The following is a 12,246-nucleotide window of genomic DNA, read 5'->3' as shown; positions in this document are numbered from 1 at the left end:
GGGTCTTGGCTTGCTGGCTGTTCGTGCTGATCTTCTGGGGGAGGGGCCTGTTGCCGTGGTTCCCAAATGTCTGCCGGAGGCGGAATTGCCCCACCCTTGTCGGTCCCAGCTAAGCAAGCTGCTCGGGTTTGCTCTCAGGAGCTTTTGTTCCCTGCAAGCTCTCGGTACAGCTTTGGAGGACAACAGTGAAAATGGCGGCCTCCCAATCTCCGCCCCAGAGGAGGCAAGAACTCGGGGCTCCGCTCCTCAGTGCGACCCCAGAGAAAAGCACCCAGCCACTCCCGTGTCCCTGGTCTCCGGCCGCACTCCGTGCTCACCCGGCCTGTGACCGATAGTTTCTATCTCTGGCACCCGACCCCGTGTGGAGTCTCCAAACCCAGCAGATCCCTGAGGTGCGCTCCCATGCCGCTCCTCCCGGGGGAGGAAGGGGAGTCTCCCTGGATCTGCCGCTTGTTGGGTCCCCGCTGGAGGAGCAGTGGCCCGACTGGGCCGCGGATCACAGTTTATGGCCACCCCGAGCTGAGAGCCTGTGCCTTGGCTCCGTCTCTGCAGCCGGCTTCCCCGCTCTGATACCTGAGAGCTCTGCTGCACTCCGGCACCCCCGGTCTTTCTGTGACCCCGAGGGTCCTGAGACCACACTGTCCTGCGAGGGTTCCACCTCCCGCTTAGCCACTGGAGCGACGTCCCTCCACGGAGCCGACTTCTAAAGTTCTGATTTTGTGCTCCGCGGCTCTATCACTTGCCAGAAGCGGCCGACGGAGGCCCCCTTCCCCGCCGTCTATGCTCCCGAATATCGCCTCGGATTCACTTCTCCGCACGTCCTACCTTCCAGAAAGTGGTCGCTTTTCTGTTCAGAGAGTTGTTGCTACTCTCCTGTTCGATCTCCTGTTGAGTTCGTAGGTGTTCAGAATGGTTTGATCCCTATTCAGCTGAATTCCTGAGACCAGACGAAATCCAGGTCTCCTACTCCTCTGCCATCTTGCTCCGCCCCCCAATGAACATTTTCTGTTTGTAAAATAGTTTCCCCCCTCCAACATAAAAATATTTTGTCATTGTAGGGGCGCCTGGGTGGCTCAGTTGGTTGAGCATCTGACTCTTGGTTTCAGCTCAGGTCATGATCTCAGGGTGGTGGGATCAAAGCCCATGTTGGGCTTCATGCTCAGTGCAGAGTCTGCTTGAGATTCTTTCTTTCTCCCTTTCTCTCCCCCTCTGCGCCTTTCCCACTCGTGCACCTGCAGCCTCTCTCAAATAAATAAATAAATATCTTTAAAATATATATATATAGTTATTGTAGGAAGTTACGGGTATACAGAAGATATGAAGACAATACTAACATTTGATCATAATCCCCATTACCCAGAAATAACTATTAGTTTTGTATTTCTTTCCCATCTTTATATGCATGTATTTTTAACATGTTTGAGATTGTAGCTAGAGGCACAATTTGGAATTTCTTTTCCCCAAATAGCATTATATTATAAAAATTGTTTCATATCATTAAAAAACTTTTTTTTTTAAGATTTTATTTATTTGACAGAGAGACACAGCGAGAGAAGGAACACAAGCAGGGGGAGTGGGAGAGGGAGAAGCAGGCCTCCCGCGGAGCAGGGAGCCCAACATGGGACTCGATCCCAGGACCCCAACATCACGACCTGAGCCGAAGGCAGACACCCAACCGACCGAGCCACCCAGGTGCCCTAAAAAACTCTTCTCGGAGCACCTGGGTGGTGCAGTCAGTTAAACGTCCAACTCTTGGTTTTGGCTCAGGTCATGATCAGTGTCATGAGATCAAGCCCCATGTGGGTCTCCACGCTCAGTGTAAAGTCTGTCTGGGATTCTCTGTCCCTCTCCCTCTGCCCCTCTTGCTCATGCTCTCTCGCTCTCTCTCTGTGTCTCTAAAATAAATAAATCTTAAAAAAAAGAAAACCCTTCTTAATCATCAGTGTAGATGTCTACATATATTCCAATAAATGGATATACCATAATTTAACATTTCTTAATTTATAATACTGCTTTGATAATAAAAGAATCACGTTTGATTTCAATATACATAATATGTATCTTTATCTCTGACTTCCTTCAGAGAGATTCTTGGAAATACAGTTACTGGCTGAATGAGCATGAACATTTTAGAATTCTTCATCCATGTTGCCAAATTGCTTTTCAAAAAGGTTGTGCCATTTTACTATCTACAGCATAGCTGTGGAGAATCCATCTCATCAGACTCTTGCCTCCAGAGCATAAGAGAAAATGATCGTAGCATTATCACAGTTCGATGACAGCTGTTAGCTTTAGCTCATATCAACAACGATAGGTTATGTTCATACTAGCCCTTAGAAATAAGCAGGTGCTAAGCTTAGAAGGACTGAATGTGAAAGATACCTAGGGAAGTATGCGCCAAGGCCATAATCTTCAAACTTTTACAGTCCCTTAGCCTCACAAAACTGAAGAAGCTTGTGTGCCTTATTCTTTTTTTATAGATTTTATTTATTTTTATTTGCTAGAGAGAGAGCGCATGCGAGAGAGAGAGAGAGAGAGCACAAGCAGGGGGAGCAGCAGGCAGAGGGAGAAGCGGGCTCCTTGCTCAGCAAGGAGCCCAATGCGGCACTTGAACCCAGGAACCAGGGATCATGACTGAGCCAAAGGCAGCCACTTAACTGACTGAGCCCACCCGGGCGTCCCTTGTGTGCCTTATTCTTTTTTTTTTTTTTAAGATTTTATTTATTTATTTGATAGAGCAAGAGAGCACAAGCAGGGGGAACAGTAGAGGGAGAGGGAGAAGCAGGCTCCTCGCCAAGCAGGGAACCCGATGCGGGGCTTGGTCATGACCTGAGCCGAAGGCAGACGCTTAACCATCTGAGCCACCCAGACACATCTTAAAATGTCTGTTATTTCACCCCATTAAGATATAGGAGTAAGGCAATAAAAGATGAATTTCCTGATAAACATTTGAATGCCATTACAGGGGCGGCTGGCTGGCTCAGTTGGTAGAGCATGACTCTTGATCTCGGGGTTGTGAGTTCAAGCCCCACACTGGGTGTGGAAATTATTTAAAAATACAGTCTTTTAAAAATAAATAGATAGGGCGCCTGGGTGGCTCAGTTGGTTAAGCGACTGCCTTCGGCTCAGGTCATGATCCTGGAGTCCCAGGATCGAGTCCCACATCGGGCTCCCTGCTCTGCAGGGAGTCTGCTTCTCCCTCTGACCCTCCCCCCTCTCATGCGCTCTCTCTCTCTCATTCTCTGTCTCAAATAAATAAATAAAATCTTTAAAAATAAATAAATAAATAAAAATAAATAGATAAATAAATGCCACTACATGCCCGAAGGAGTAGCAGTAAAACTTGATTTTTAAGACAACTGTCAATTCTCAGATCTGCAGCCACCCTGCCTAGTGGGGACTTGGATACAAAAAAAATCACATGGATGAATTTAAACTTCCTCTCTGAACTGAGAGGGCAGTTATCAGCAAGAGCTGTAGAGTCAATGGTAATTTTGTGAGCCTCCTAGAGCCATAAAAACTTACTGCTGTGTAGGACTAAAGCAAGCATCAGATTTACCAAATAGAAGGTTCCTGAGATTAATACATGTGCCCTACTCAGAGGTCAGCGAAGGCAGCAGTTGTAAGGTTTTGATAACAGCCATAATGGGGCCACCTAGCAGTTGCCAGGAATGACTTAAAATGCCCCTGAATGCTGTAGGGTATTCCGGCTGATTCTGAAAAGTCAGAACAGTAGGAAAAGCCAAGCCTAAGATATAGCTCAGGAGGTTCTGGGCATCTTCATTAAGAGCACTACTGGAGCTATTTCTAAAACGTGAGATGACCCTTTAGTATTTGGGGAGCTAAAGTCTGACAGCATCCAAGATTTTAAAATAAATTGTATTTGAGGTGTCCATTCATTTGGCAAATTTGAGTGACTATTATGTACTGGACACTTGGGGGCGTACTATGTCTAGTAAGGCGTGGTCTCTGATCAGAAGGTGTTCACCTTCTAGTAAAGTCAAAGATTTGCAAACACAATTATACTACAAGACAATTCTATATAGTTGGAATGCCCATGAAGTGCAGAAAGTGCATAAACAATCCTAAATCTTCACAAAGAAGCATCTGATCCAAGTCTTGGATAAATGGGAATTTGCCAAGTGGAGAAGCAGAAAAAGGTTCTTCAGAACAGTGAGAACAGCATATGTAAATGTTCTAGACATGAGAGACAATATTTTTTGATAACTACAAAACATGTCAGTATTATCTGCGCAAAAAATAAGAGCAAGGGCATCTGGTGGTGTGGACTGGGGTCTAAAAAATGCTACTTCCTCCATAACTCAAGTAGCATCCTTTACCTTCAGCTACCTGTTAAAGTTGAAAAAACATTTTGATATAAAGGAGTTTGATTGGAAAAGGACCTGAGCTGGTACAGTAGCTAGTTTAATAGTCTTTGTTTCCTTGTCTGCTCCTTATTTTTATACTGTATATAGATCTACTTATATTGACCACACAGCAGTAAAATCACTAGAAAAAGTGAAGTCTCCATATGAAATGCGTACAATTTGCTTTGTGAATTTAACAAGTTCCTTATCCCTTCTTTTGGTGGGGGAAGTGTCTAACTGATCTTGCTCAGCCCAACAATTCATCCTTTGATAATCTCTAATATAGCTTGAATCTAGGAGCCTTACATAACCATGTTATTTGCTCAGTAGAGAGGAAGGAATGGTAGATAGAAATAAAATAATCTAGCCTTTAACTTCTAATACTTCATTCTCTATTCTAAAGTTAACTAAACTCTCCACCCCTATCTGGACCTTTCTATTCACAAAGCTACATCTTTTGTGCAACCCTATTTAAAACAACCATTTATAAATTTATTTCTATTTCACAGCCTGAGATGGGATTCATCCTGCTTTTCACACTAAACTCAACATATTTTAAACTACAAAGACCTTTATCAGGTTGTAAAATATGACCTAACATTTAGCCTTTGGTAAAGAAACTTAAACAGAAGAAAATTCAAGATTGGGGGGTTCTTACTTGTTTTGTATATATATTATCCATATATCTTTAGATGTATATATATCTGTATATTCTCCATTTAGCCTATGTCTTGAGATAAATAATTCTCTGGCAAGCTTTCACAGGGCCACAGAATTGAATTTTTATAGGCAAATAAACATTTTTAAGAATGGGAATGACATCATAGGAAGGAAACTAAACGGAATGTTGGGGACCCACGTTCAAGTTCTAGGTTTGCATGTAACTAACTATCTGTCCTTGGATATGTTGCTTAACCAAGAGCTCTTGTCTTTAGTATTTATTTCTCTAAAAGAGATTTGAAGTAGAAAACCTCCAAGTTCAACAAATATATGGCCTGACTTTGGGACCAATATTGATTTCAAATCTCTTGTGACTTTTAACATTTGTAAATAATAAATATCTCAAATACTAATATTTCAGACTCTCTTCATGCCTGGACATACTACAGAGATTTGGTCTTGGTTTAGAATATAGAGTCCTACCATATCTTTATTCTTTTCCCATACTAGAATTATGTGACTCTAGGATAGATACAGAACAACATTCCATTCCATATCCACTATGCCACCTCCTTCTCAAGTCATTCTTCTTCCAAATTTTCAGCCACTTTACTGTTAAACTTTTCTACCTAAGCTATAATTATCTTCAGAACTATATAATTTATCTTTTTCTAAAGTCAATATAAATTGTTTTTAACTCACAATGGTATTTGTTTAGAACAGCTGGATTGAATACTTACTGTGTATAATATGTGTAATGGAACCTTAATTGCAATACTGATACAGGGAATGGTATAGAATTCAGATAGTGATTTTTGTCAGAGAAAATTTGGAAATTATTTGTAGATCTTAGTTACAATTTTCCAGGGGATTTGCCTTTATTTTCTCTGTGTTCCAGGTCTTGCCTGAAATTTAGAAGCCCCTTTGTTCCCCTTCCTTTCTGGTGCTATCAGTGGTGGTGATCACTGGGAAGAAAAGCCCGCTTCCACTGACCATGGAGAACACTCAGCATCTCTGCTTGATTGTGACAAGGGCAGTTTTTGGATGGATCATGAAATGCTTCTAAAGTAGCCAAGAGTTAACTCTCCTAACTTTTTTATATAATAAGCATGTTACCATCAAGGTAACTTACCCAGTGGAATCAACTACTAGTGGAATCACATTATTTATACATGTAACTTATGCAAATTTAGCTTTACTAAAACACAATAAGAAAGTGCATGAGTGAGAGAGAAAAATAATACTTTAAATAGCGCATGTTTAACCATCCTTTTCAGGCAGTGGATAAAATCAAATCTGAAACAGTCAATTCATGTTGGTGAAAGTTGCCAAAAGAATGTGAGGATGATTTTAAAGGTGATTGATAAAGCATGTTCAGGTGGCCAGGCAAGTGGGTTGGAGAGCTTCTTTGACATTTACAAGGCTTATTGAAGGTTGTTGAGAAGCTATACTTAAGAGTTAGAGGAACTGACAAAATCTTTTATAAAGAATGACATGAGGAGAACAAAATTGAAATTTTTGTAAATTTACTTAAGTATTCAAAGGAGCGAAACATCTGGTTAAATTTCTGAGTGTTCTTTATGGATTTTCAGTGGTTATTTTTTACCATACGCTATTACCTCTTTACAACTTGTCGCCTAAGTATGATGCTACCCCACCCACCAAATGTACCAATTTAGTTTGATAGTGTAAATTGGGTAAGACAATGGGTAATTTCATTAAGAAGCCAGTTCTTGGCTGATAATTCCATTATTTTTAAAATGTGGCATGATCTTCTTTCTCATAGTAGAAGAAGTCTTTGAATTTAAAATCTAGATTCTATAATAAAATGACTGTTTCTTGACCATCCTAGTAATTTGTGCCATCTACACCATTTTGCTTTGTTGCTGCTAGGGTCTTTTTCCACCCATATCTATAGCTTAGACAGTTACTACCTTGGGATTGTTAAAAAATAATAATAATAATAATTGGCTGTGTGCCTGGGTGGCTCAGTTGGTTAAGCGACTGCCTTTGGCTCAGGTCATGATCCTGGAGTTCCGGGATCAAGTCCCACATCGGGCTCCCTGCTTAGCAGGGAGTCTGCTTCTCCCTCTGACTCTCTTCCCTCTCGTGCTCTGTCTCTCATTCTCTCTCTCTCAAATAAATAAATAAAATCTTTAAAAAATAATAATAATTGGCTAAATTATTATTTAAACAGATACTGTTTTATTTGTACCAAATATGTGAAGTACATTTTTCTTTTATGATCATACAGGTGAACATGATTAAAGATGATGGGACAGTTATTCATTTCAACAATCCCAAAGTCCAAGCTTCCCTTTCTGCTAACACCTTTGCAATTACTGGTCATGCAGAAGCCAAACCAATCACAGAAATGCTTCCTGGAATATTAAGTCAGCTTGGTGCTGACAGTTTAACAAGTCTTAGGAAGTTAGCTGAACAGTTCCCTCGGCAAGGTAGGTATTTCAGTTTAGTATCTTTCCTTCTCCACTGTAATCTAAAGAACCTAATGATTTAAAAGGTGTCCCATTTTATGCTGGAAGGATTTATTTGTATGTAAATTTTACTTTTAAAAATGTTGCTCATATGCTTCATAAGTTTTTTAATTTGTTTCTTTAAAAACTGCAATGTAGCATATAGAATATATAGATACATTCTGGTAATAATAGAGTTGAGAGGTAACTACCTAAAAGATTTACCGACCACATTTTACAGACAGTATTCGATACTCACTTCTGAATAATGACAAGAAGAAGATATTGTTGTTAGAGAACTGTATTTTTGTTTAATATTGTTGATTGAACTATAGGCATGGCAACTGTTAAGTTCTGAATTTCCACAATAGCCCTGGTTTCAAATGTGTCTTCTCACCCCCAAAAATCAAAGAGCCTTTTATATCAGTGCCCATACTGCATAGCTGGATACTTTCTTACACCAGAAGAGATGGAAAGTCTTGAATATTTATTTTTGATTTCAAGCATATGGAATTTGTAGAATAAATTAACTATAATGTCTTTTTATTCCAGCTCATCAGAATTATTTCATTTTCCAAATATTACCTTCACTGCCCGTTGAAACTTCCAGCTATATTTAGTGTATACCTAATGAAGTTAAAGTGTTATTGATTTTAGTGTTAAGTAAAAAAATACGGTATTAGATCAGACAATCTTTGGCTTTTTCTGAACAACTATGTAAGATTTAGACAGGAGAAAAGAATGAACATTATAAGTGTTCTGTAAAGGCCTTTGTTCTCAAGAACTAATATTAAAATAAACGTTTTGTAGTGTTGGATAGCAAAGCACCAAAACCAGAAGACATTGATGAAGAGGATGATGATGTTCCAGGTAAGTGACATTTCTTTAGCTCTAAGATTTTTAGCAGCCTGTTTATCTCATTTAATTCATTGTATAATGACTTTTAATTTTTGTTGATGGTGAGTTCATGAATTTAAATTGATTCACAATAATATGGATACAATCTAATGAAAAAGAATGAAAGTCCTCCCATTTAGAACTTAGAAATTATCACACAAAGCTCTGCTGTCTGCATTTGTTAAATTAGAATCACTGTGATTTTAAATTTGCATAGTTATTGTTAAAACATTTCCGTGGGAATTGTGATTGACATATGAAAATGTTGTTCACCTTAGTTTGCACAGACAAAAAAAAGACTAACATTTCCTTAGGATTACTGTTTTAAAAGCAGATAAATGAAGCATTATTAGTGAAATGCCACCAGTTCATTTCTGCTTCTTGTCCTGTAGGTTTTTAGTCAAATTCTAATAGCCACAATTTGGTTTTTATTAGGGTTAGAAGTTAGGAATTTCATTTACCTCTTTTTCTTTTTTTATATCCTTAACTCATTTACTTTTTTTTTTCCAGATCTCGTAGAAAATTTTGATGAGGCATCAAAGAATGAAGCTAACTAAAAATTTTTCTGGAGTTTGGAAGCTGGCATGGACTAGATTTAACAAATCAGCTATGTGGTTCCAAAGTTTTACAGACATGGAGAACATCAACTGTTACTAGTTCAGTAATATAAATATTTTGTATATTAATAATGCTGTTTGTTCAGCATTTTTCGGTCATTTGATTTTGCATTTTGCACTTCCTCCCAGGATCTATTCTTTCGGTCAAAATACGAAGTATTGGTGCAGTTTGAGGGTGTTTTGGTGTTTGATTCTCAGTTTTCTGTTTTGTTTTTTCGTTGGGGTATTTTTGGTGTGTGTATGTGTATGTATGTGTGTGGGTATGTGTGTATACAGTGGAGAGCAAATTGGAAAACAGTTCTATTTATCCTCCTTCTTCCCCCAGTAGAAAATAAAACAAATCTTTACATTTGTTATTTTTAATTTTTTTCTAATGCACAGAATTAATGAGAAGTGAGTATCTTGGATTTCAGATCTGAGGAGATTTTACCCTTGGAAGTTTGGTTTTAATTTGCTTTGTTAACATATTTTTTTATACATTTCTCTGGGTTTAAAATGTCTTGAGATATTTTGCCACCAGCTCCATGTTGGCATAGGGGTAGCATATCTTTGGTGCATTTGCCTTAGATTCACTTACCTAGTCAGACCCAGAAGATTTTCTTCTAGCATTCTTCCTAAATGCCCTTTTCCCTCTCCTTTTGGTCTCCCAGTGTCCTGGTCAGCCTTTGGTAATGCTTTTCCTCATCTTCTACCTAGCCTGAGAAAGATGTTCTCCATATAGAGTTAAGTGAGTGCCTAATCCCTCTTTTGGTAAGACAGATTTCCCTCATCTTGAGGAACAACAGCTCCATCTTCAATTTTTTATTTCCCCCTTGACTCTATAGTTTGGTAGATTTCAAACTGGAATAGCTAGCATGTGTTTGCTAAATAATTTTATGCCAGCCTTATCCTGTATACTAGCTGTTCTTAATAGCAGGTACAAAAATGCCTGTTTTCAGCAAGGTTAAAATTAGGAGTGTCCTTTTGAGTCAGAAAAAGATAGGCCATAGACTCATTCCCCAGCACAAATGGTCATTCTTTGAAATGGTACTGGCTCCAGGAGGATTTCTTCAATCACTCTCCTACTCTTGGTCTTGAACCTACCTCTGGATTGGATCTTACTGTTGTAGCTGCTCACAGCATCCTCCTGCATGCTTAGAGTAATGCTTTTGGGGGAACACTAGTAAAATACAGTATTTATTTTTTTCACCTCCTTTCAGAGGACTTGGAGGTAAGTTGCATTCATTAATTCAAGTTTCCCTCTTGCTGTCTGATGATAAAAGCTTGCATTTTGCTATATCAGCATTTGTTACAGCCAATATTTAAGGATAAGATTTAGAAAATCTATCATTTCCTGGCCCACCAGCAAACTAACTATGGCTTAACCTTGCAGCATATCTACTTTTCTTTCAAGCTAGATATCTTTATTTGATATCTAAAGTGCAAGACCAACAACATATCAAGAGATCTGTAGACAAGAAGGCAAAGCTCTTGTATTTTTTTCATCCAGACACTTCAATTTATTTTATAAATTTGTTCATTTTTCCTGTTCTGTTTTATATAATATATGGACTTAACTACAAAATAAAGTAACAGTAATAAAATAACAAAAGAGGATAATATTTCCTCTTGTGCTTCTCTTATTATTGTCTACAGAATTTCCATCTTTTGTATTTCCTCTCTACTCCCCAACCCCAGATGAATTTCAGCCCAGTCATTATTTGAAATAATGTTTCATCCATTGTTAGGTTAATAGCTCTAAATGATCCACATAGTCCAGAATTCTTTGCCTCTGACTGTCCCTGATGGGCACATTGTGGGACAGAGAGAGTTATGGAGACTTCCAAGTGATTAAGGACATATAGGAGATAGTATAGCAAATGAAAAAAGAGCACTCATCTGGAAATCAGGATACTTGGATCCTGGTCCAGGCTTGGCATTAACTATGTGAGCTGGGAAGGTCACCTAACTACTCTGAAGTTCATCATCAGACAAGTAAGATGTTTCTAAAGCTTAATATTTTTTCTGCTCCTGTAGTTCGGTGAATCTCATTTCTGAAAATTCTCAAGGAACTGATTTTATATATTTCCAGAAATGCCTGTTTTTATCAAGACCCATAAAGCTTTTTTGTATGTATATACTCTTTACTCTTTTTCCTTTTTGATCACATTGTAACTACTCACCCAGAGGAGCTCTGGTCAGTATTTCCTTTTATCCTATGGACAACAACTCTTAATGGCTGGCTTCCTTTGGGTGCAATGAGCCAATACTCTTTTTTGTCTTGTATTTTCATACCTTCCCCTTTCCTGGACAAAGCATACTGAGATCTTGACTCAATCCAAAGAAGTGTTCCTGCCTTCAGAGTGAGCAAGCATGAATAAGAGTATGAATGAAACTTTGTAAATAGTGTTCTTGGCATAAATATTACACAACTTTTTAATATAAGATGTAGTTACTAAATGTATACTTTCTACGAAGATCATGTATTTATTGCCAAGATAACTATAGAATAAGCATTTTCTGGGAAAATTCACCTTAAAATTTGGGAATAATTCAAGAAATGTCTGTACAAAATTGATTCATGGTCTTAGTTTTTGTGATTAGTCCTTTCCATTCATGTGAAGTTCCTCATTTATCTGTCTTGGGGAGGCCCAAAGTAAATAGTTGGGACCCTATACTTGTTTTATCCTACTCTTCCTATTAAGTAATGGTTTAAGAATTGGGGCGCCTGGGTGGCTCTGTCGGTTAAGCGTCCGCCTTTGGCTCAGGTCATGATCCCAGGGGCCTGGGATCGAGTCCCACGTTGGGTTCCTTGCTCAATGGGAGCCTGCTTCTCCCTCTGCCTGCCGCTCCCCCTGCTTGTGCTCTCTCTCTGACAAATAAAATCTTAAAAAAAAAAAAAAAAGAATACATCAAGCACTTTGATTTGTTGTTAAGTAATTAGTATTTATGGGATTTTGTTAATTTAATATGCATACCAGGTTCCTGTGAAGACCCATATTGGGCTGTGTTTGATTTGTTTCTTTGTTGTAATTCAGTGTTTAACCTAACTATGCTATATGTCCATAAATGACATCATGATTGGACAGTATGGTATAGTAGGAAATGCACAGGTTTTTAGATAGAGGTCAGTTTCATTACCTACTGTGCTGTAACCTTTCTAACATGGCTCCTGCAGTGCACAACTTCAGGGGCCATCATTCATATTTGTTGTGTTCCAGGGAGCACCATTTTCATAGAATACAGTGTGAA

The 12,246-nt window shown here is 38.9% G+C and overlaps 1 protein-coding gene across 2 annotated transcripts in view; it reads left to right on the top strand.

The window, feature by feature from the left end:
• The window catches only part of BTF3L4 (basic transcription factor 3 like 4), a 37,551-nt gene extending 25,652 nt beyond the window's left edge, over positions 1 to 11,899 (top strand). For both annotated transcript variants that reach the window (XM_073896754.1, XM_025871608.2), the window contains exons 4-6: positions 7,282 to 7,483; positions 8,312 to 8,371; positions 8,909 to 11,899. In XM_073896754.1, coding sequence (XP_073752855.1) covers positions 7,282 to 7,483; positions 8,312 to 8,371; positions 8,909 to 8,955 — 309 coding nt within the window. In that variant the 3' untranslated portion in view covers positions 8,956 to 11,899. The remainder of the gene's footprint in view (positions 1 to 7,281; positions 7,484 to 8,311; positions 8,372 to 8,908) is intronic.
• The last annotated feature ends 347 nt before the right edge of the window (positions 11,900 to 12,246 follow it).

This window comes from Callorhinus ursinus, unplaced genomic scaffold (genome assembly GCF_003265705.2).
Source record: "Callorhinus ursinus isolate GAN/ISIS: 27379988/994484 unplaced genomic scaffold, GSC_fseal_2.0 scaffold9, whole genome shotgun sequence".
Classification (NCBI taxonomy): Eukaryota; Metazoa; Chordata; class Mammalia; order Carnivora; family Otariidae; genus Callorhinus; species Callorhinus ursinus.
Note: the sequence above shows the minus strand (reverse complement) of the source record. Positions and strands in the feature narration are given on the sequence as shown.